This window comes from Meleagris gallopavo, chromosome 22, assembly GCF_905368555.1.
Source record: "Meleagris gallopavo chromosome 22, MGAL_WU_HG_1.1, whole genome shotgun sequence".
Lineage (NCBI taxonomy): Eukaryota > Metazoa > Chordata > Aves > Galliformes > Phasianidae > Meleagris > Meleagris gallopavo.
This window is the reverse complement of record NC_139425.1, coordinates 10864640-10889470: the sequence shown is the minus strand read 5'-3', so window position 1 is coordinate 10889470 and position 24831 is coordinate 10864640. Positions and strand designations below refer to the sequence as shown.

The following is a 24831-nucleotide window of genomic DNA, read 5'->3' as shown; positions in this document are numbered from 1 at the left end:
CAGGGTCTGCTGCGCAGAGAATTGCCTCACCTCTGTCCTATGCTGATTTTGGCACTGAGTGGCTGACAGTGGAGGGAAGCTGTGGGTACGATGGAGGTGATGCTGGCCCTGGTGTTTGTCAGCAACAGTCACAAGTCTGCGGCTGCAGCATTTGGTCAGGTGCTCACTGAGCAGAGCTGAGAGCATCCTGGCCTTCCTATGGGAAGCAGCGTGCCAGGGCCAGCTACTGTACAGGGTAAGCATCCCTTTGCTGCAAGGGTACAGCTGTGTGAGCCTTGCTGAATGCAAAAGCCTTCCCACGCAGGGAATCATCACAGCACAACTCTGTTCAGTCCCTTTTTGCAGATGTCTCTACCCCTTTCCTACTCTGCCATGCTACAGTACTTCAGAGGACAATGAGGAAAAAGGCTGCAGGACCACTCCTTTTTACTTGCAACATTGCTTTACTCACCATCACCACTTCAAGTAGGTTTTGCTATTTTTTTTCCTAATTAACTGTGGCTGATGGCAATAAGAAATGCTGGTGATTTGCAGCTTGAAGCCCTCAACCCACCTAAAGATGCTGATGGCCAGAAGCCTTTTGCAGCCAATGATGGGAGTCTCCATAGAAACATCCTGGGCAATAAATAGAGCCTCAAAAGCACTGTGTTTCTTTTGGCAGAAGCCCATGCACAAGTAGGGGCACAGACACACAGTGCTGTGTGCAGAAATGGGGAAAGGTGTGGACTGGTAGGCTGTGACTGATATAGGGAGAGCTGTGGGGAGGCTGTGGCTCATAGGGAGCAGCACAGTGAGTTCTGTATGCACCTGAGGATGCTGCGCTCCCTTTCCTGGTCCCGCTTCCTTCCCTCTCTGTCACACTGGGATTATCTCCCTCTGCTCCTACTGCTGCTGCTTCCTGGAATTTGCAATCCTCAGAATGCTGTTTCTCTGGTAATCCTTGCTGCTAACAGTGGCTCCTAAACTCTGAGCACCTCCTCTCCCCAGCCGGCACCCCAGCCTCCTTTCAAGAGACATGCAGTTTGAGATGGCCATGTGTGAGAAACCAGAGATGGGACACTGCCACCCCTCATCACCAGAGACCCCACTCTGGAGTTACCCCTGGCCATGGGCTCTTCTGGATTTTCACCGTTGTGTTTCTGAACAGTACAGAAACACTCCTGCCTGCCATCACAGCCATGGCCGGTGGGGCTGCCAGAGGCTGTGCTGCGTGTGAGGGGCAGCTGCCTTCCCCTGCTGCTGAGTCTGGAAGATGAAGGACATGAAGAGAGCAGTTCCTTGAGGAGCTGGGGTTACGGCGTTCAGAGCTCGGCCGGTGGCAATACAGCAGAGCCTTTGGATAGCGGAGGAGCATCAGCACAGCCCTTAGGAAGTGATGTCCCAGCTCAAACTTCTAAAAGTCAGCCGAGCACCCGTTTGCAGTGCCCCCCTGGCCCGTTCCCCAGGGGTATGCTCTTCTCCCCAGCAGAGCTGCAGCAGCGTGCCCAGGGGCAGGGTGCTTCCTCGGGAAGCCTTCCCTGGGTGGGACTCGGGCTGTGCCCCCCGAGGTGCCGCGGGCAGAGCAGCATTGGGGTCCCACAGTTTTTGGGGAGGAGAGGGCGTGGGGCTCCTCGGGCCGCGTGCCGGCAGAGGGAGCCAAGCATCCTCCGTTCCTGTGCGCAGCCTGACACGCCAATTAACGAATTAATTTGAAAGGTGCTCTGAGAGATGAGATTAGAAGCAGGATCCTCTAGTGGGCAATGGCTGAGGTAGGCTTGCCGGAGGCTGAGAAGCGACCACACCCTTCCCCAATGTCTCTGTGTTGCTGCCTGAGTTTGGATCAGGCAAACCCTCAGGTGGGTTTGATCTGAGCGGGCTTTGGGCAGCTGTGCTGGGCACAAAGAGCTCTGAGCAGCTGCAGCTGGTGTGGGTGCTGTAGGCAAAGCATCCAGCAACCAGGGCTGCAGTGGCTGCTGCTGACCCTCACCCAGGGCTTGATGATGGCTTAGCTGGGGCAGGCAGGAGCTCGTGGGTCAGGGCTGTGGAGTCTGACACTGTGAGACCTGCCTTGTCCTGCGTGCTGTGCTGGCAGCTGGTGCTGCTTCTTCCTTGGTACTGATGGAGGTATGAATTGCAAGCACTGGGCCATCCCTGGGCGGAGAAGCAACCACAGGTGAGTATTTCCAGACTTTGGAAAAGCTTTTGGCATTTTTGTGCAATGGAGGATTCGTGTCTGGAAGCACTGGGTTAGGCTACACCTGGGTGCCCACACACTCCTATGAGTTACAGATGGGCAGTTGGTGCTGCTCTGGGAGGTGACCCCATCTGGATGAGCTGGTGGTTCTGGGCTGCTCTGTGACAGACGTGAGCTCACACCACAGCACTGAGAGGCTCAAAGGACTGTGCAAGCACTGTGGTGGCTTCTCACTGTGCTGGGGCTGCTGCTTTCTGGTTAATGGGCTGGGAAAAGGATTGATTTGTCTTCCTCTGCTCTGGCTGTGCATGCGGCCGGTGGTGATGCTGCCATGTGTTTTGGGACTCCTAAACACTTCTTACTGCATGCCTCTTCGGAGTGCCTGCGCTGTGGGAAGTTGCTTGGTGCCTTTTGTCAGGGCGCCCTTGTTACCCTGGTTAGCACAGTGGACGCTTTGCCTGTGCTCTGTGGGTTTGATGGCAGAAGTATGTCTGGGACTGCCTGTTATGCTGCCAATCACATATCTGTTTTGATAAGACAGGGAGAAACTGAGTGCCAAAAAACAAGCCTCAGAGCAGGGCAGTGAGCTTCCTCAGCTGTTGCAAATTAGCCTCGGTTTATTGCTGTGGTTGAGCTGGACAGGCAGGATCTGACCTGTGACTGCTCTCAGTCTGCTGAATGTCCCTCTTTGGTTCCTGGGTACGGACTTCAGTCCAGCTCGATGCTGCTGGGAAGGCCTTTTCTGAGCCTTTTGCTGTCCAAGAACCAGAAAATCTGCAGCTGGGTCTGTATTGCTCCTGCCAAGCGCTGTCCTGGTTGTGAAAAGCTGTCTGCTGCAAAATAGCAATGAGAGGGAGGGGCTGTGAAGCAGCAGGCTGGAAGGCCCTTGCTTTGAAGCACAGCTGAGCTGGGCTGAGGGCTGGGAGCATGCTGCCTGGTCCTGGCTGCCATAAGGCAGCACGTGCGTTTCCCTTGTGAGCACTCAAAGGATGGCACTGAGACTCATCTCTATCTTTTTTTTTCTCCTGTCTGCTCCATCGCTGTGCTACCTGGTGCCTCCCAAGTATATTTAGAGATAGTAATGCCAGCTTTTCTGTCTCCTTTTGTATCTGGTGGGTGAGCTGTTTTTGTATGTATGAGGTCTGTCTGTGCACCAAGACCAGCAGCTGTCTCCTGAGCATTTGGTGTACCTGCCATGGCTGAGGTTTGGGCAGACCCAGCGCCTGGTTCATCCTGAGCTTCTTGAAGGTTCACTCTCAGCACTGCTCAAGACAGTTGGGACTCGTTATTCTGGTTTTGAATGACGTTATGTATTCAGGTGTGAGTTTTGGTGTCAATTCACCATGAGGCCATGATAGGTTTTGGGCAGGAGGTGGGTACAGCTCCATGTGCACCATGGGGGAAGATGGTTTTTTGGCCGCACGCTGCTCTGCTTTGTGTTCCCAAGCTCTGCTGAGGCTGCTGCTAACCCAACAACCTGGGAAGGTGATTATTTGGAGGGTAGGAAACAAAGAAACACATCTGCCTGTGTGATATTGCTCCTGGTTGGCTTCAGCCACATTTACGGAGCTCAGTGTTCACCTCCCTCGGTGTTAGGATTGATGGGGGTTTGCAGATTCCCCTGTACGTGAAGGAGATGTGCACGGCTGGAGCGGGGCATATCATACTTTTGGCTGGGAGAGAGTTAATTCTCTTTGTAGAGTCTTCTCTGATGCTGTGCTTTGGACTTTGATGAAAATGATGGTGATAACACTGATGTTTTCAGTTGTTGCAGATTGATGCTTATGCCGAGTCAAGGACTTTTCTGCTTCTCGCACTGCCCTGCTGGTGGGGGGCTGAGGGAGCACGTGGGGATTCCAGTCCTTTGGCACTGGCATGCTGGGCTCTGGGTGTCCCTATCCCTGTTTAGGCACGCACGAGGGACTCTGGGGCTTTGTGCATGAATTCTGACATGATCATCGTGAAAAAAAGCTAGAGAACGGTGGAGAAGGAGGGGGAAGCGAAGCAGCCCGGGGAATAAGGGGAGAAAGGAGCAAAGGTCTGCGATGTAATGATAAAGACAGCAGGAAGCGAAGATGCAGCGTGTGAGGATGACAGAGCTGGGGAGAGCTGCGTTTGCATGTGGGCAATGGGAAGTGTCTGTGTGCTGCCAGTTCTCCCCATTTCCAGCATGGAGCTCTGGGGAGTGGAGGTGGGGTTTGGCTGTGAGGATTGTCACTGCCATGGGATGGCTGTGAGGGTCTGTGCTGGATGGAGTGAAGTGGGTCACAGCATCCTATGTGTGCGAGGAGCAGTGCTGCAAACCCACAGAGGGTCTGAAGGGCTCGGGGCTGTGCAGGTCTGCACCTGCCTGCGTGGGTTTCCGTGCCCCCTCCTGTGTGCGTTACACACTCACGTGTTCCAACACGATCCTGCTTGCTCACGTGTATGCATATCTCTCCTTGGCTCTATTCTTTCACATGCACTTTGTCCATTTGCTTTTCTGTCTTCCCCGTTGCTACTGTAATCTCTCTCTCTGTCTTCCTTTGTTGCCTGGGCTGCTTTGTTGCCTTTCACCTCACCATGTCCCTCTTTATTTCTTTTGATAATAATAACATTAGAACGTACATGCAAGGCCTCAAGGTCCCTGCTTTGTGCAGATACATCAGGATAGACCCTTCAAAGCTTGTGTGTTGGAGAGAGCAGACTCCCACAGTCTCCCTGTTGCCAGGACTGGCGGAGGCAAAGGGCTCAGTAGTGACATGCAACCTGTGCAAAGCCCTGCATGTGTCCTGTATCCATCCTGGGATGTTGGAGGGGAAAATGTGTCTCTGTTTGATGGAGTTCAGCACCAAAGCCCTGAACTCTTAGGCCTGTTTGATGGATTGGTCAATTCATCTCCTTTCATTACTTGTATTGAGCCCAGTGCTTGTCCCCAGAGCTCCCAGGCTGTCCCGTGCTCAGCGTGACATTAGATTGGTAGTAACACAGATCTGAAGCTACCTGTGGATGCCATTCAGACGTGCTGAGCTTTCAGAAACGTTCTGCTTTCCAACTGCACTTTGCACGTTGGGCCTCTGTGGAGAGCTGATGAACTTCAGTGGGATGCTGAGGGAGGAAAGCAGAGCTCCCAGTGACACGCTGTGCTCGCAGTGCCCGCTGCCCCTGCTGTGCTGGCAGTCCTGTGTGACTGCTGGGTGCTGGGCCACAACCTGCAAGAACAGCGCTGGAGATGGGGGAGGAGGAATCCAGTTTTTATTTTTCATCGGACAAAGTGGTCAGAGTTCCTCGTGGAGGGAAGGTGGGTACTTTCTCCAGCTTGCCAAATCATATCCAGCAAGCCAAGGTATTCTTTTTGATTTGTCAGAGAGATGTGGCTCTGCCGTGGCAGTCCATCGTGATGCGTCAGTGATTCAGGCTTGAAGTAGGAAAGGATTCTGAAGTCAGAAAACAGTTTTACACTCTTTCAGCCCTCTGAGAAATGTGTATCCTGTCTACAGTGGTCTCTTTCAGCTTTGTTCAGCCACGCTTCACAGTTTTCAGGTGCTTCCTTCCATTCTGGCTCTGACGGAGGAGCCTTTTGCTGTGCCTGTGTCAGTTCTCATGTCCTGAACCTCCTTGCTGACACTTGAATTTGGGAAGAGCAAGCAATAGGCAGTAAAACCAAGAGCCCTCACCTGGCCCTGTGGTTTGTGGTTGTCTGCAAAGGTTGCTGAAGCTGCAGGTTGCCTTGGCAGATTTGCTTACCCTCCGCTTTGTCCAGGAGAAATTCTGCTCCCAGAACAGGTGGCCGAGGTCCCTCTTGGCGAGGTCTCATCCTGGGCTCAGCGCCTCAGGAGGGGGCACGGCGGTGATTCGCCTTCCTCCAGTTGCTGACAATAGATCTGCCCATGGCAATTGGAGCTCCCATCTGCTCTGGGCTGCTGTGCACCTGGCTGCAGCTGTCAGAACAATTCCTCATTGCCAGAGGTGGAGGGAGGAGAGCGTTCCCTCCCCGGACAAGCCATGCTAGTCAAAAATACTGGATCTGGCCAGGTGAAGCTTTTGAGAAGCACATATAAGTACCAGCAGGGCTGATCTGGATGGCTGCCTCTCCATGGGTCTGTGTACCTTTGGTCTTGGCCAGGAGCTGAGTGCAAGGAGTGATGTGATGGGCATCGTTCTGTCTGGGGGAGCATATGAGAAGCGTGGCAGGGCAGGGGAAAGCTGCGTCTGTCCTCCAGCACAAGGCATGCTCCCTGGGCAGGTGGTGTGGGAATGGAGTGGGCTCTTGTGACCTGTTGTGGGGTTTGCCTGTGTGTAGTATCTGCCTTTGCTTATGGGGAAGTGAGGACAAGCACTTCTCCCCCTGTGCACGCACAGGAAGGCAGTGGGGCTGGTGTACCTGCCTTCAAACAGTCCTCTCGCTCCCGCTCCGCAAAGCCTTCTCCTATTGCTAGTTAATATTAGTATTCAGTTTGTGGAATGGGCTATGCAATTAACACAAAGGTACAGTCATTCATTCCGACTGGAGGACTCATGGGATCAGATGTACTGGGGATAGGAAGCGGAGGCTTTCTGCTGGGAAAGAATGTCACAGCACAGCGGACACAGAAATGAAAAGCTATTAATAATGATCCCGGAACTTCACTTCCATCAGCTGTTTATTTAAAGGTGCTCCGTATTCAAAGCCTCCTGATTTATGTGGGCAATAACACTCACAGTCCTGGGATCACTTTTTTAAGCAAGGCTAATGGGGTGAAACCATCATACTGCGACAGTAGAGATCAAGCTGGGAAAATGATACTGGAGAGAAAAATAAACTATTGCCTAGATTATCCAGGAGCTACGCTGGGCTGGGAGTCGGTGTGAGCTCCCTGCTCTTCCAGCATTTATTAAGGCTTTTACTACTTCTTTTTTTCTTCTTGTTCTTTGTGAACAGAATTTATTGGGCATGGAAGGATATAAAAATTTGATTCTGTCAGACAAGATGCCAAAAGCTTCTGATTTTGCATTAGTATGAATTTTTTTTTGGTTTGTGGTAGGACTGTGTTACTTCCCTGACTGAGCCCCATATCTGAGGGACCCCTCCCCTCCAAGGAAAGGGCTTTCTGCCCTTTCTGCTCATTGCTTGGCTTTTACTTGGACAGCTGTGTTTCTGGGGCACTTTGCCTTCAGCTGTGTGCCTGCAGGGTGGAGATGAGAGGTGTGGTGGTAGCTCAACCCTGCTGTGCTCTTTCTGGAGAAGCCAGCTCTCAGCCATCAGGACTGCAAAAGTCTACCTGAAAAGTTCTTCCCAAGGAAGTGACTCAGCCACCGGGGATTCCTGCCAATTCTGGATTTCTCTGAGCAATGCTGCATCGTAACAAAACATATTTTCTTCCCCTTTGAGGAGTGAGGCTGCACGATGTTCATCTCCAGGTTCCCAAACTGGTGTGGTGCTGAGATTCCTTTCCCCTCTGTGGTTGCTGAGTGGTTTCTGGAGAACAGAAAGGTTTGGGCCCGAGCCCCTTCCCCAAACCAACATTCCCTGTCCTGAGGTGGTACAGCCCAGGTAGCAATGTGATGGTGATGGCACCAGTCTGGTACATCACACGGATGGACATTCCAGGGGCAGCCTGAGAAGCAGTGCAGCTGCAAAGCAGTGGATTTTGGCAGGTTTATTGTTGCAGAAATAATGTTCTTATCTGTTATACTATCTTGCTTCTAATTCTTATTTAATGAGCTCCTCTGAAAATAAGAAAAGCATTGGAACAGTTTTCTTAAGTGTGAAAGATCAGGCTGAAATTGGCGTTAAAGAGACTAATTACTCTCATTCTTCCATCTTCCTGACAGCTGTTTACTGCTGCAGAGCTTGTCCTGAGGTGCTGAGGAAGTCACTCGCATCTTCACAGGCTGCTTTTGGCCTGAGGTGCCAGCAACAAAGTCAATGCTTGCTTCTGATCTGGGCTGCATGCAGCTGATCATCCTATTACATGGGCGGAAAGCACTGCCAAAGCTGCAGGCGTGAGCCCTGTGGTGCAACTTCCCCAAGTCTTGTCCTGCTTTTCGCTGCTCTCTTTTTCTCCCTTATGTCCTCCTGGCTTCAATCTGTGTGACCTTATGCTGCCTTTGGTCCCACCATCTCGAAACGGTACCGCTTTGGATTGAGAGGGGACTTCCCTGGTGCCGTGTGTGCTGGAAGGAGGTGACGTGCATCCTACCATAGGACAGAGAGGTTTCCAGGGACAAAATTGCTAAGAGCATCAAAGAGAATCATAGAATGGTTTGAGTTGGACTGGACCTTAAAAGGCCACGTAGTCCATCCCCAGACAGTGCACAGGGACACCCACAGCTCCATCAGTGCTCAGAGCCCCCCAGCCTGACCTGAGTGCCTGCAGGAATGGGGCACCCACCTCATCTCTGTGCCACTGCCTTATTGTGGAGAAAAAAAAAAAAAAATGCATGGGAAAGAAGAGTTGACAGCAGCAAGACCTTCCCAAGGGTGACATGTGTCTGCCATAGCATTTATTTAACCAGAGGACTGAACCTGCCCTCGGACCCTGAGCAGTAAAGAGAAGGAAGCTGCTTGGAGCCCTTCTGGCTCAGTAATGCCCACATGTTGTTTCTGTAGGAATTTGTGGAGACTTGCATGGGAGGTAGAGATGCAGGTAAGAAAGCTGTGAACATCTTCTGTTTAACCACACGATATTGAGTGATAAATAATTCATACATCTGCCAAACATTTGATTAAAAGTACCCAATTCCCTCCACATTTGTCAAAGTCTAAGAATTCCGTTTTGTGTCTTTTATTTTAATCTGTCCTTTAATTCCTATCCAGGTGCCTACTTGTCGGGGCTGTCAGCCTTGATTCCTCTCACCCTGCACTGGGCAGCCCAGCACTGGGGCTGTTCCTTGCTTCTCTCTGCTGGTTTGCAGTGGATGGAGGGACAGTGGGCAGGGAGGTGCTGGGTTAATGTCCAGTGCTACAGGTAGGAACAGCAATGTCACCTTGTTTGCCTTCCCGTCTAGAAACAAGCATCTCCTTCATGTACTCTCTTTCAGCTTCACCTCTGCATTAAAGCCAATTTGGCACCGCCTTTCAGTCGCAGTTTGGCCGGTTCCCTTGGCTCAGTCCAACCCTTCAGAAGTTCCTTGTGATAGCCCTGACTGGGATAATCTCCTCTCCTTTATGGATTTTGCTTCCTATGTGGGCCCCCTTGGCACTTTCTGGCAGGTCATGATTGAATTCACTGCTTGTTTTTTCCCTTTCTTTGTCAGATTTGTCAGATCTTTGTCAGATTTGGACTTGTGGCAGTGGGATGTGTCTTTTTGGGTTTTTTTCTTTTGTTGTTTTTGTTTGCCCTCTTGGTTTTGTCTCCCATCTGCTGCTGAGAGCAGATTCTTCTGCTCCACAGCCTTTGGGGACCTGCAATGGGACAAGAGGGAACAGCCTCAAGTGGTGCCGGGGAAGGTGCGGGTTGGATATCAGGAAGAATTTCTTCTCAGAGCAGTGATACACTGGACGGGCTGCCCAGGGAGTGGTGGGATCCCCGTCCCTGGGGTATTTAAGGAAAAGGTGGACGTGGGACTGAGGGATATGGATAGTGGACAACACTGGTGATAGGCGGATGGTTGGACTTGGCGGCATTAGAGATCTTTCCTAACCTTAACGGTTCTGTGATTCTCCCTCTGCCAAAGCAGTTGGTGGGTCCTAGCAGACAACCAGCCATGCCCTGCCCTGAGTGCACCAGTGCCTTGTTCTGCTTTTTTTGTTAGCGCTCCAGGCAATTTGTCAGTTTCATGGGAAGGAGCAACCAGGGGCTATCAGAGCTGTGTCCAACAGGTGGGCAGCGCAGGCGCTTGCAGGAGCCGTGCTGAATGGGGAGAACAAATCTGGATATGCACAGCAATCCTCACTGGAGCCGTGGTTTCTCCCATCCGACCCTTGGCGGTCAGTGCAGGGATGTCTGTGCTGAGCTGGGACAGCAGTTTGTCCAGGAGGTGCATTGCTTGCCCAGCTGAGCAGTGCTGCTGCTGACTGCTCACCTGCAGGGCGCTGGGGGGGCACGATGCCCAGCTGTGCTGCAGGCACACAGCCTCTCCATGCTTTCCTTCTGGCATGGAGTCGGTTCCTCTCAGACGTGGGCAGAGATTGTGTATGTAGTCAGGGCCGCGGGAAGCTGCCTTTGCTTTCACCTCCTCTGAGTTTGTTTTTAAAGGCAAATTAAAAGTATTGTATTCACGTAGACAAGGCATGAAAATTCCGTTTTGGAAAAGAATTGCTGCAGAGCGAAACCGTTATGGCTGTAAAACCCTCTTCCCTAAGGCGGACTTTGAGATTTTCTTTGCAATTAAAATTTCTTTGAAACTTGGACCAAAGATGATTTGGAGGAAAAGAAAAATAGAAAAAATAAATCCAGAACTTTGAAAATACGTTTTTCCAAACACTGCTTGTGTGAGTGCTTTAACAAATAACTGTTCCTCCCAGTGTGTCTGATAGCAGAAAGTGGCTGAGCATGAGAAGCCAAGAGGTTGTGAATAGCTCCTGCTCTGACAGTTGCTGCACTCTTTTATTGGAATTTCTCAAGGCAGCATCAAAGGGGACAATAATTAAACTGAACTTAAAAAGGAGGGAAAAAATGGATGCTTAGTCACCCAGTCCCAGGCATTGTTGAAGCAGAAATTCCTTCAGAAAAACAACTTAACCTGAACTGTGTGTGTGCAGATTCACCTGAGAAGAAAAGCAGAGGCTTGAGGCAGAAGATGTGCAGAAAGGCACCTTGTCATCCAACATTGCTTTGCACAGTCCTGCCTTCGGGATCAGTTCATCTGCTTTACAAAGGCCTTTCACTGCGTAAGTGAAAAGGCTTCTATGGTTTTGAATCCCTTGGCCGCTTATCTCTGGCATTTTTACGCACATTTATGCTGTGTGCCACCCAGATCAATATCTCCAGCCTTTTCTCTATTACTTGATTGGTAAAATGCATTGAGATTCTGGAAAGGGCACCGGATTAGAGTATGCCTCATGCATGAATGTATTTCAGCCGAGGGGTGCTATGGGGCATTCGTGAGCTTGCAGTGCTGACAGCCTCTCTAGCCTGCTGTTGCTTTCTGTGACACCACATCACTGAGATATATAATGCCCAGCTTTGTTTCACCAGAACACTGGACCTTAAATGGGATCTGATATGGAATAGGGACTTGCAGTACAGTGGTTATGACCATGGCCACTCTTGGTGTGGTTTGGCATCCCCCACCTTTGCTCATACCCGTGATGATGTTCCTTGTGGACTTTGCAATGAAGTAATATATTCCAGCCAAAGACACTTGCTCATTGTGGCAGTGGTACTGTAGTGGTACGGAGGGAATGGTGGTCCCCATTGTGCTCAACGTGCAGAGCACTCGTTCCCCATAGAGCTGAGGCCGTGCTGTTGTCCAGCTCACAGAGATGCTCTTAAAAAGCCTCTTGGAAGCCAGGAAGGAACCACAGGAAGATGTGGGCACGTCGGTGGGTGCTTGGGCCTGACACGTTTGTTATGGTTGGTGTGGCACTGAGGGGATTGTCAGAGGCAGTATGTGGGATGCTGGTATGGGAGGTTCTTGCCTTTTGGCCTGCTATGGAGTTGGCAATATCTCATGTATGGTGAAGTTGCCTCCTCCCTCTTCTCTGGGTTTTGAGAAGTTCATAAAAGGAGAAAGGAGGGGGAAAAAAAAAAAAAAAAAAAAAAAAACCAAACACTATTTGCCTCATTTTGTCTTACAATATCCAGTAGAGAAAGTGAGCTCCAGAGAGCCTGAATTCATATCTTAGCCCTAGGCCTGGAGATTATGAACCTTCTTAAAGCTTTGCAGCAAGCTTGCCGCACTTGTGTTGCCTCCATATTCCAGACAGCAGTGCTAGCTGGTTCTGTGTTCCAGGAAGGGCAGCGTTAAGGGGCTTTGTATCCTGTTTAACAGGAGGAGCTGTGGTTACATGGCACAGAGCTGCAGGCAGTACGAGACAAGAACTTGCTGGTAAATAACTGCAGACTTTTTGCTGCTCCATCTCCCAGAGAAGTCTGGCTGGACCAGCATGCTGCCTGCTTGTGCTCAGGGATGCTGCCTTGCTCTGAGCTGGCACAAGTGTGGTCCCCAGAGCTGCTGTGCTCCTACTTGCACGTGGCCTCAGCTATTCCCTTGTGACTGAAGCAGCTGGTGAGTGTAGGTGGTGCTGGGCCCCATGCTGGGCTCCTGTTCTCTGTTGTCATCTCTGCATGCAAGAAGAGATGGCAGAGCTGTCCCACCCAGCTCCTGAGTAAGGGCACACTTGGGCAGAGAGTGGAGAGCTCTGGGTGTTGCTGGAGGTTTGCCTGTTGGAGAGGACCTCCAGCCGTGCTCTGCTGCTGCAGTGCTGCTGCATGTCTGGCTGTGCATTGGGAGCCCTGCAGGAGCCTTTGTATCTGCTGTCCTGAGCTGCCTCCAGGGGCTGCAGGTCTGCCTGCCAGGAGCAGCACTGTGAGCTGTGTCTGAGCTTTGCATCCATATGCAGCCACCTCTTGGTGCAACTTCCAAGCTCTTCTCTCCACTTTCCCTGTATGGCAGCTATGTGATGCCAAAGTTAATAGAGCCCCAGGGGCCTGGGCTGGGCTGGGCTGAGCTTGCTGACTCGCTGCCTCTTGCTGAAGCTGCTGCTGTCTCACATCCTTTGGGCTGTGGAGAGACAAAGAAGCCCCAGGTTGCAAAGAGCTCCTGCCCTGTGCCTGGCAGCCCTGCCTTCCAAGGGTGGCACGAGCAGTGTCTGCCCTTGCAATGGAGCTGCAGCCGTGGGCACAGCAGGTGCAGTGGGTGATGCTCTGCCACGCGGGGTGAGGAGCTGAGTGCTGCTGGGTGCGCATTGCTCTGGCATGGGGGAAGGAAGATTTTCCTGCCTTGTTGCATCCTTTGTAGCTGACGGTCAACTCTGCGTTTTCTGCTGATCATAAGGTCTCATCTCGGGAGCGGTTCTGGTGTGGCAGTCCTCCCGACATGACTGTGGGCAAAGGCAGTGCTTGGAGCTCTGAGTAGTGTTTACCTGGTGCTGGCTGGGTCAGCGTGCTCTGCGCTGCTGTGGCACTGCTCCCCGGCTGCAGGGCTGTGATGGAGCAAGCAGTGCTGCCTCTGCCTGTTGTTGTCTGCCCATGCCTTCCCCCTCCCCTGCCTGCTTTCCCTTGCACCAGGCTGCATTTGTAAAATGAAATAAATATTGACACGGACGGGATGCTATTCAATTTGTCCTGATCACTGGGCTGCGGTGAGTCCTGACAGAGCAGAGTGTAAAACATAAGCTCAGGATGTAATTTCTACTGTCAACATGATGTACAGTACGGCTGTGCCAAATATACACCGACAAACGGTGCAAGCTTTTGCAGGGAGGAGAAGGGGAGCTGTGCTGATAATTGGGAAGTGGGGATGAGGGAGCAGCGGTAGGAGAAGGGGGTATGTTGGGGTGGTGTGAGAGCCTGCCTGGCAGAGCAGGACCTGGGCACACAGCCACGTGAGTGCATGCATGCTGTGCGGCTGCAGGCTGCTCAGGATGCTGTGCTGAGGCTGAGTGGCTGCAGAAAGTAGTAGTTCCCACTTTGCTGTTTGTGGCAGGAAGGAATGGCACCTCCAGCTTTGTGGCTGGATGCTCATCAGTGATTTGGGGAAATAAATGCTGGTCATGGTCCCTGTGTGTGGGACCTTCTGTGTTGCTGTGGGGTACCTCAAATCCTGCTGTGGTACAGACATGAGCTTGGGACAAGGGATGGCACACCTTCCATACAAGCACAGGCTGAGAGCTGGGGCTTTGCAGCCCAGAGGAGAGAGGGCTGTAGGGAGAGCTGAGAGCAGCCTGTAGGTATCTACAGAGGCTATGAGGGAGGGGACAGGCTTTTGAGCAGGGCCTGTGTGATAGGACAAGAGAAATGGCTTCAAACTGAAAGAGGCAACCTTTGGATATAAGGAAGAAGATTTTTATAATGAGGGCTGTGAGGCAGCAGTACAGGTCCAGAGATGAGGTGGATGCCCTGTCCCTGCAGGCACTCAGGCTGGAGAGGTGTCCCTGATAACTGCAGGGGTTTGGACCAGATGACCTTTAAGGGTTCTTTCCAACTCAACCCATTCTATGACTCTGTAATATGGGGCTCTCAGGTACTTTGTCCCTGGAAGAGCTCTGTGGTGTGATAGCCGGAAGGAAAAATGTGCACTGACACAATGCTGGCCCTAGGCATGGCCTGGAGCTGTGACAGAAGAGGAACAGATGAAAATTTTTGGGTAGAATGTGAAAATCTTGTCTGTGGCAATGAACCTTGCCAGAGATATGTCTCTGGGTATGTATTCTTAGGTGGCTCTGGGTACCAAGATCATAGGATCACAGAATGGCTTAGGTTGGATGGGACCTTGAAGATCACACAATTTCAATCCCCGCCATGAACTGGTTGCCCCCCACCACATCAGGCTGCCCAGGGCCCCATCCAACCTGGCCTTGAATGCCTCCAGGGATGGAGCATTCCATCCAGGGCTTCTCTGGGAAGCTGTGCCAGCGGCTCACTGCCCTAAGGTCTGGGGCTCACAGTGGGGTGAGTAGAATCTGGGATCTGAGTGTCTGGGAGGTGCACTGGGACTGGGATGTGCTGTGACCACACACAGCCTGCAGATCGCTCAGCCGAATGGAGCTGAACTTTGTCAGTGTGAGGTAGCCACTAGCAAACCACATTAGTTCAGGCATAGATGTAAGATGAGAAATCTGTTAAATGTAAAACACAGCATAATGGCTGGGACTCAGAGCACACTGTTGTGGTTCCCACAGCAACGGCAGCCCAGCCCATGCGCGCCCAGCAGGGCTCTCCTCGCCGTGCCAGAGCTGCTCTGTGGAGTGCTCAGATGCAACAGGGCTGAGCAAGTTGCCTTGGGAACTGTGGGCCAGCTCTGCTGGAGCCATGCTGGCCCACTGCAGCATCTCCTACCCTTGCATATTCTGCCTTGCTTCAGTATGTGCATTTAGCTTGTTCTTTTACTGCTTTGTGGATGCTGTTTTGGATTTAGTTGGTGAGGAGGTCTTCAGAACTGTTATGTCTGTACTGCTGTTGCTGCCTGGTAAGGCTTCTGCAGGGTATTATGAATCACACAGTGCAGCCTGGATGGCCTCAGGGCACAAGGGGAGATTGCTACAGCTGGTGATGGCCTCTCCCTAATGCTCTGCTTATGTGGCAGTCCTTGAGAACATGTACATACACAGTAGTTCTGCTTCTAGCAGCAGCTATGTTGATCAGGTACAGTCCATTAGTAGGAGGATTCTGGGCACATCTGGAGGCATTGTCTGGGGAGTAGCAAGAGCAGAGATGCTGGGTTGGGTGTTCTTCCCATGCATATTGCATGTACTGGGTGCTGACCCAAAGCTCTCACTCTGGCACAACTTCAGTCTGCTGACATCTCTCGCTGTCGGGGGAACTCGCTCAAAAATAACTACAGATTTCTCAGGTATGAGAAATTGGAGAGATGCTGTTTGTGGCAGTGAAGCTCTGTGTCTTGTTATTTGTATTTTCTCTGTATCCATGCAGGAATGATAAAAAGAGATTTGTATGCGTCCTGTTACTTTGTGAATCTCTGTTCTTGAAGCCTGCTGCAGGTGGGGCAGCTCCTTCACATCTGTGTTTGGCCCATGAAGGGAGCAGTCGCTTTATGCTGCCAGACTCCTAACAGTGGGAGGGAACAAGTCAGCCCATCACCCACCCACAGATCATCCTACTCCCCTAGATGTAGTCTGCTTTGTAAAATGCTTTGTGGTGTTTGTTTATAGGGATTCCTGCCCTTTACGTTGGCAGGAATAACCTGTCCTCGTGGGGCAGCGGCTGCGAGAGGGAGCTTTGCCATCACTGACGACCTTACGGGGCCACTGTGAATACGTCTGAATAACAAACAGCCTGGCAGGAATGTTAGAGCTTCTGCACCATGGCTCCTAACAAAAAAATGCACTGGGGACTCTGTGCTTCTTGGAGCATGAAGTGCACAGGGCTTGCACGTGTGAGAGCTGATATGTGCATGTGTGCGTGGAACGTGGCATGTGTACATTGAGGGGAACCTGGCACGTGTAGACCCAAATGAGGCACAGATATGGATAGAAAGGAGTGATGGCATGAGGACTCTTAGCTGTGTGCATGAAATATGAGTGAGCCCTTGTATGCAAATGTGTTCGTATACATTGCCTGACATGCTGTGCTCAAACCAGGAGTAGGCAGCTCTGAATGATGCCTGGCACTTCCTCGGGTCAGCAGCCCTGTGCTTCTCAGTGTTTGTCTGGACAGGGAACTGCGAAACTGACAGTTCTTGGATGCTGTAGGGAACCGACTTGCATTGTAGGTGCAGTCACAGGAGGGAAATGGCAAGGGCAAGGAAGGGCTACGGTGATATTTGCTGGCTGCCCCTTCTCTGGGCTGCTCGGGCTGTTTGGTGTCCTGCAGGGGGCTGTGCAGGGCATGGTCCAGGCAGCTGCTCAATGCCCTTCACTGGGAAGCAGATAGCTATACCTGGTGCCTCATACATGTGATCCAGGACTGACCCCCCTTTCTGTCCATCTACTTTCCCTCTGCTATTCAGAATAACAGGTGGCAAGAGATTAACTCCTCCAACCAGTGAAGATGAGCACGTTTTGTGCCTGGTGGGTGTTGTGGAGCTCTGGTGGAAGCTCAGGGTGTTGATGGAGGGAGGTATGGGTGCTGCATGCCTTTTCCCCACCCTTATTGAGTTCCCTCTCACCAAGTGCTCTCATATTTTCATCCTCACCACCTTATGAGTGGCTTGAAGCTTACTTCAGAGGTCTTTCTTTTTTTTTTAAAAAAAAAAAAAAGTGCTTTAAAGTCATCCAGGTGATGAGCCCTTGAACAGCTGCCTTTCTCTGAGCTCACTGGCAGAGAAATGAGGCGCCAGGAACACGGGACTGGTGGCAGGGGCTGGAGAGCCAGCAGCTCCTGCAGACAGAGCTCTGCCAGCCTCCCTCCTGCAGGACCAGTGGGGCCGGGCAATGCAGTGGGACACCCCGAGGCAGGGCGGGGGGGAGGTACCAACTGAGGGCGCAGGGGCAGCGGGAAGCATGGAGCCCCTCTCTTGCATCAGCACTGACACTTGGCCTTTTCCAGGCTCCCAGGAGTGCTGCTGGCTGCCCTACACCTCTCTGTGTGAGCCAGCAGAGGATGGAAGCGACCGGCATCAGCTGGGCCAAGGATCCTTCGGCAGGTGCTGGGATATCACCCCCTTGAAGACGGGATTTACAAATGGGCTCATGAGCAGAGCGTGCGACACGGGCCCTTGTGCTGCTGGACCCCTCATGCAGTGCTGCAGGGCCACCGTGGGACAAACAGAGGCTGCCTGCAGCACCTCGTCCACTTAACTCATCTGTGAACCTTTCCATGGAGAAGCTGTGCTGTGCTCCCTGCGGATGCTGGTCTGGGGCAGCGGCGTGCTGTGTGTGGCCGTGGAGCTGTCTGCCTGTGGGGTGGGCACTGAGCTGTGTGTGACCCCACTCCCAGGCACGGCTGCTGCAGCTGATCCTGGATCTGTGCAACCCTGTCCCCAAGAACAAATGCCAGCTGCCAGACTCTTCTCAGGAGACGCAGGAGCAGCCTCCAAGGCACCAGCGCTGACTGCTTTTGAACTAGCAGCAGGCAGCCCAGGACACCTGTAGTTGCAGACAAGACTGCAGCCAGCTGGAACAGGAGGTGTCCAGCTGCAGGATGTGGCATGCTGTAGGGATGGGGATGCTGCAGTGACCAGTGAGTCCCACGCTGCCAGTGTTGACTTTACTCCTCCTCTCCCCATAAGGATGCCAATTGCCTGTCCGAAATCTGCAGCTCATGCAGCCTCCTAGAGTGCGATGGCAAAGGGTCTGCAGGGCTGCTGCTGGACCATGCTGCTGCTGCTCTGTGCCATTCAGGAGCTGGGGGCCTGGGCAGTGCACACTGCGGCAGAGGGTCCTGACCTGGGGCAGCCGGGGGATCCCACACTGCTGGCCAGTGGGCGAGTGAAGCGTGGCTGGGTGTGGAACCAGTTCTTTGTGGTGGAGGAGTACACGGGCACGGAGCCACTGTATGTGGGGAAGGTAAGGCAACCCTGTGTCTCCCTGGGGATGGCCGAGCCTGTTCAGAACAGGGTGTGCTGCAGCATGGCTGAGCCTGGTGAGGTGAAGGGACACTGGCAGAGCAGCAGCCAGGGGATGGACTGGGATAGCGTGAGCCTGGCGATTTCCTGGGTGAGTTTAATGTTCTCCCATGGGCCTAGGGAAGGAACACACCCAAATCCATATCTGTCATCTCCCTCTTTTGCACAAAGCTCTCACAAGTGTGAGGAGGGATGCAGTGCTGGGTGTCACGAAGGCAGCAGGGAAAGCTCAGCCTCATCTCTAGGAGGCCAGGCCAGCGGGGTGAGCACCTGCTTACTCTACTCTGCTTTGTTGTCTGCATGCTGCAGTGCTGATGGAGCACCCAGGGCCTTCCTGCCCCAGAGACTGCTGCAAACAGCATAGCCTTGACCTGCTCAGGATGGTCAGTTCCCTGTCTTGCAGCTCTTTCAGTATGGGGGTGGTGTGCTGGGTGCGTTTCCTTGCCCCTCCCTGAGTCTCCTTGCTGGTTCTGGAAGGACTGTGTTTCTGGACCTGTGAGCTGCAGCTGTTTCCATGCTAATCATCTGAGCAGACCGGGGCTGGCAAAGTGGATGCCCCGCTGCGGTCATGGCATGGAAATCCCATGGTCAGGGTGAGGTTGGTGTGGGGCTGAGGCATCTCAGGCTGACCTGCAGAGTGCGGTGCAAAGGAGCTCAGTGCAGGTGTGTAGGGGCTCTGAGGGCCAGCACTGGGTACAGAGCTCACCAGAGGTGTGCCCAGCGTGCAGGTGCTGTGGGGCACTGTCTGGGATCTGCACTGTGCCACCGCACTTACCCCAGTGCCAGTCCTGCTGGGATGGGCACACACGTGGCCCTGGCTTCCTGAGGCTGTCTGCCTTGGGGTTGCTGTGCTTTGTCCTTCTCTGATAGCTGTGCATAGGGTGTCCCGTGGTGCTGGAAGGATGTCATCTGTGTACTAATGAAAGAGCAGCGCTGGCTGCTGGGCCCAACCCAGGGGAGAGCTGCTCCTATGGGGGCATGGACTCTCCCCAAAGGAAAACACCCAAGCAAGAGCTCATGCAGCAGGGCTGCCTGATGGCTTCGGCTGTCTGGTTATGAGTCTGGAGGAGTCTCGAAAATGGGCTTTTTGGCTGGAGGCCAGGTGGAATTTCAGCCGTGATTTGTGTCCATTTCAGCAGACACTCGAAAGCCGCACTCCTCCGCCGCGACGCTCGATGCGGTTACAGTTAATTCACAGCTCCCCTGGGAGGTGACTGGAAGCATCAGGCCCTGTCAAACTCCAGAGGTAGCCTAGCAACAGCCTCATCTCCAAAATGAACCCGGGAACCTAAAACTAACCCATTTTACAGCCCCTTTCACATCATTCGATGTGAAGCATCACCCACCCTGCTTAGAACAAGCAGCCGGGCTGTGAACAGTTCCCTTTTGGTGGTGCTCCCTGGGGCTGAAGGCAACCAGAACCCACAGATGGGAGTCACTGATGCCCAGTGGGGAGGCAGTGCAGGGAGCTCACGGTGCCCATGGGATGCGCCCTCCACAGATGCTCCTCGCACACCTCCGTGTGCTCTTCCAAAGGCCGATACCATTTCCCTGAAATCTGGGTTCTCCAGCTAATCCTTCCTCTGAACTGTAATTTCCCCTGAGGCCGCTGTCAGTTTGATGTGGATTTCTTTGTGTTTTTTTTTTTTTTTAAATAGAATTATGGGGTCAGCACTAGTTACAAACTTCTGCATGTGGACAGATCTATTTTAGATAGAGGGGAGGATTAAAGGGGGAAAAAAGCAGATTTAATTAAGTTGCTAATATTTAAAGAAAATTGATGAACTCGGGCTTTATGAGTTGGAGCAAACAAAGTGTGCCTTTATTACGGGCTAGTTTTTATTTGATTTTCTTTCTTTTCCAGCCCCAGAGTCATTTTTTATTTGTGTATCTGTGCTTTCTGTTTAATCGCTTTTAATAAGGAACGTGCACCTCTGTTCACATTTAATTTCGATTTAATTATTAGCAAGTAATTAATGGCTCTGTGAAATTCCTGGGTTTGGCTCTTCGGGACGAGGGAACTGTATTCCCGTAGAACAGATAGGAGCAATTGGACCCATGGATGCGCTGGCGGCTGTGGCACTGCTGTCCCTGCAATGAGCACAGGGGGGTCCCCTTGGTGGGGTCCCATTGCACACAGCACAGCCCAGAGCTCCCAGGAAAGGTGCAGCAATGCCGTGGGAGCGCCCTGGGATCCGCTCTGCGGCATTCCCCCTGATGTCTGCAGTCAGTTTTCCAGCCCTCCCCCATTAGTTGTTGTTTAGCCAAGCAGCACAGATTTAGGTCTTTTAATCTTCCCTTGTAAATCAATCTGTACGGCCCCTTGAGCCCAAGCTCCATTTTTCTTCCTTGCTCTCCCCTTTGCGGGGATGCTGGTGTCTGCTCCGAGCAGTTGGCGGTGAGCAAATATGTAAAGAGGGTGTGCTGGGAGCTCAGCGTGGTGCTGGGTGCTTGATCTCTGCCCTAATTATTAATCACCAGCCTGGTGTTCAGCAGGAAAGCGCAGCTTTCTGCTACCTGTGCTGAGCAGAACAGGTGCAACTTTGTCAGAAAAGCTCAACTGCTGATGGGGTAATCATGAACTTCAGGGATATTAATAACATGGACAGGTTGGTAAGCACCCCCCAGTTGGAGAGGTGTGTGGGTTTCTAGGGCAGGATGCTCTGCACACCATCCCCTAGGGTGCTCTGATCCATGTGGGGCTGTGATTGGATGGCGTGGGGCTCCCGTTGGTGCTGTGGGACCCCCATTGGCACTGGAAGACCCCCATTGATCCTGTGGGACCCCCATTGGTACTGGAAGACCCCCGTTGATGCTGTGGGACCCCCATTGGCACTGGAAGACCCCTGTTGATGCTGTGGGACCTCCATTGGTACTGTAGGGCCCCCAGTGGCACTGCAGGGCTCACAGCCATGCTCTAAGTGAAGGTCTGAGTGCTGGGGGGGCCTGGGAAGCTGCTTCAGATGCGAATTAATATGGTAATGTATGAAATGCATTGATTTGTCCAAAGTGCAGGCACCTCTCTCATGAAATAAATATATAAACTGTATCTAACAAGATAAATACAATGAAGGCATCATAAAAAAAAAAAAAAAAAAAAAAGGAAAGAAAAGAAAAAAGAGGCAGCTCTGATATAAATTCTTGCTGGTAGAGCTGTGTGTCTGAAAGGTGGATTATAGAACTGCAGTTTGGAAGATTGAATGGCCCATAAACATTTTCATATTTCATTAGCCGATTAATGGACAGCTTTTTTCTTCTTTTTTTTTTCCTTTTTTTTTTTTTTTTTGAGTTGGTGGGAGAACTTTGCTGATTCTAAGCAGAAATTGCAGGGAGCAAATGAAGACAGCTGATGAAACCTTGCGGGTCCCTGTCCTGTTATGGATTGTCCCAATTAACGCCCGTGCTGCTCTCTGTCAAGATGCATTCTGCCTGTCCAGTTACTGTTAATAGATTTCTCATAAGTGGCTAGATTGTAAAAACCTCATAACTCAGCTTAATGCCACCAATAAAATTATCTCTGGACGTCTGGCCTGGATTCCAGTCAGCTCCCGGTCCAGGAGGAGCTTCTGTTTACCCTTTCTTTTCCTAATTTCAAACGTTGCCTTAATTAGAAAATGAAACGGAGACTGGCTACAAAAAGCACCTTCCCCAGGGTCTGTTTTTCATTCGGCACAGCCCGTCTCGCCTCATTTCACTGCAGGCTTTGCTCAGGAGCGATGTCTGGCAGCGTCAGCTCTGCCACGGGCTCCATAACCCCAACCTGAGCTGCATTCCTACCCGGTTTGCTGCACAGCCTGGGAGAAACGGCCCCGCACTGGATCTTGAGTCCTTGCCATGGGGTAACCTCTTTTTAGGGGGCTGTTGGTGAGCTGTCCTTCCCATACATCTCCTGGCCTCACTGTGGCGAGATCTGCAGCTTGGTTCTTGGTATGAGTGGGTATTGGCAGCGTTTGGGACCTGCTAAGCCCAGAGTGGCAAAGGCAGAACTGATGGTGCTGTGTGTTGTGCCCTCCTATGTGCAGCATCCCCTGCCTGCTCCTACCTCTGCTCTTTCCCTGGCAGATCCATTCAGACTCGGATGAGGGGGACGGCTCCATCAAGTACACCATCTCCGGGGAGGGCGCGGGGACCATCTTCCTCATCGATGAGATCACAGGTGACATCCACGCCACCGAACGCCTGGACCGGGAGCAGAAAACCTTCTACACGCTGCGGGCTCAGGCCCGTGACAGGCAGACTGACCAGCTGCTGGAACCCGAGTCTGAGTTCATCATCAAGGTGCAGGACATCAACGACAGCGAGCCACGCTTCCTGGAGGGGCCCTACATCGGCAGCGTGGCTGAGCTGTCCCCCATCGGTAGGTGTCCTGGTGGGTGAGAAGCTTCCATCTCTGCCACTAAACCTTGAGCCTGCCGTACCCCACAAACCAGGCTGTAAATCATAGGGATTCCCACTGAGAGCAGAGCTGAGGAGCCGAGAGGGACAAATAAATAAGGTAGCTTAAGGAAAAACAAGTGGATAAATCCTCTGAGCCGATTGCCAGCCCGTGGCTGTGCGCTCAGCCCCAGCCCTAAGCTGTGCCCTGGGGATGGGTCAGGGAGGTGCCAGATGCCCGCTGTGCCTCAGCCCTGGCTTTGTTCAGCCCTCAGCTCCCAGGTGCTGTGGGCAGGGGTAGGAAGAGCCCTTACGTGCCAAGGAGCCCGTGGGTACCTGGATTAGCCCAAGTGCCATCTGTCCCCCTGTGTCTCAGTGCCTGCTCTCTGTCCCCTGATGCCCTCAAAGCCCTGTGGCTGCCTCTCCATCCCCTTCAGCATCCGTGGCAGTGCTGCTGCACCCTCTCGCCCACTTTCTGGCTTCCCTCCAAGAGGCCCGGTATTGCTGAGGTCAGGAAATTCATGCCTGATGTAATAGAAGTGGTTTCCTCCGTGCTACCGCTGGCCTGACCCCCCTCAACACACCACTGCCCGTCAGCCTGGTGCTGTGCTGAGCTGCAGGTGGGATGTGTGCCATAAGCATCCATTGCCAGGGATGGCAGTGGGGCACCGAGCTGCACTCCCCTGAGTGCTGGGAGGGACACAGGGAGAGGATGCAGCACTGTTTGAGCTGGGGGTGGCTGCAGATGTGCAGGAGCTGCTGCCTGGGTTCCTGTTGGTGGATGGGGAAGCAGACTCTCCCAAAGCACCCTGGGCTCTCCATCCTCTTCCATTTACCTGCACTAATCCTCTCCTGAGTCAGATGGTGACCCCTTGAACTGCAGCCACATGTTCCTGGAGCAATGAAAGGCAGCATGTGGGCAGCAGAGGAGGAGGCATCCCATTCCCAAGAGGAAGAAATAAATTAATCTATTTTGCTTGAACTACTTTTAAAAAACAAAGAATCTTCAACTCTGAGTATTAGACAAGGATCCTAATTCTTTAAAAAACGCTAACAATTATGGAGCTGCCTGATCACAGACTGATGTGAACAAGACATATCAAAGGAGACAGTTTCTATGCGAAATTGGAGATCAGAGCAAGAAAGAATCACGGTTTCACAACATGAAAGGAGGCGATTCCTGCAAATTAAAATACTCAGAAGTTAAAAGTAAAGAGAAGTGCTGTGAACGGCGTGGGATGTGCTTCCAAGCTGCATGCTCAGAGCGGGGGGAGCTGGAGCTGAGAGTTTACTGGGCTGTAGTCTGTCTGCCTGTGGCAGCCTCCGAGCCCTCTGCAGCCTGGCCAGCCCGGGAGGTGGAAGGGCTCCTGCACAGCAGCCCAGCTAACGAGCAGGGTTTGCTTCTCACAGCACCTTCACATGGTGCTGCTGCAAGCTCCTCCACTGGGCATGGAGCTGCAGAGAACCTTGCTGCCATTTTGGGTGTGGATGAAGGCAACCCCCTATAGTGGCAAAGCAGGGTCAGGAAGGCTGGGCAGCTGGAATTGGTTGTGACATCAAGGTCAAAGGCTGGGGACCTGCTGGCAGTGCTTGTCTGTTGCTCCATCTTCCTGGATGACCTGGATGAATGTCCCTGATTCAGCTATGCTCTTCTGGGATGGCTCGCTCAGGGAGCAGGGCTGCTCTCCATCTCAGGTGTGGTTTGCAGGGAGCTGCTCTTCGTTCCCCATCTGCCACTCTGCAACCTGAGCTGAGAAGTGAAGAGTGACCCCTGCTTGCTCTCCCAGACCTCCGTGGGGCTCGTGCTGAAGGCTGGCCATGTGGGTGGCTTTGCTGTCTCTGGTGGCAGCAATCAGCTGCAGCTCCCTGCCAGAAGCACAGTTCCAGCTCCCGGAGGTGGGTCCCTTCCTGGAGCATAAAGAGAAGTAAAACAAATACGGTCAGATCCGCTCTGTGACAGCAGGAACAGATCAAAGGACATTATTTGCATAATGAAGGAGTACTAATTGGGAGGGAAAGTCATTTGACTTCCCGGTGCCTAAGAGGGAATAACGAATAATGAGGGAATTGCACAAACTCCCACACGGTGGCTGGGAGTCTCACATTGGCCCTGTGCTCTGTTCCTGCACAGAGCTCAGCCCTGAGGCTGCAGCCCTTGCTGGGTGCCCACCCCACTGCCCATCACCCCCACA

At 52.5% G+C, this 24831-nt stretch overlaps 1 protein-coding gene across 1 annotated transcript in view; it reads left to right on the top strand.

Annotated features, from left to right (window-relative positions):
* The window catches only part of CDH22 (cadherin 22), a 57778-nt gene that overhangs the window by 3827 nt on the left and 29120 nt on the right, over positions 1–24831 (top strand). The window contains exons 2-3 of the mRNA XM_085241701.1: positions 17248–18206; positions 22328–22622. Of these exons, the coding sequence (XP_085097827.1) occupies positions 17982–18206; positions 22328–22622 (520 nt within the window). The 5' untranslated portion in view covers positions 17248–17981. The remainder of the gene's footprint in view (positions 1–17247; positions 18207–22327; positions 22623–24831) is intronic.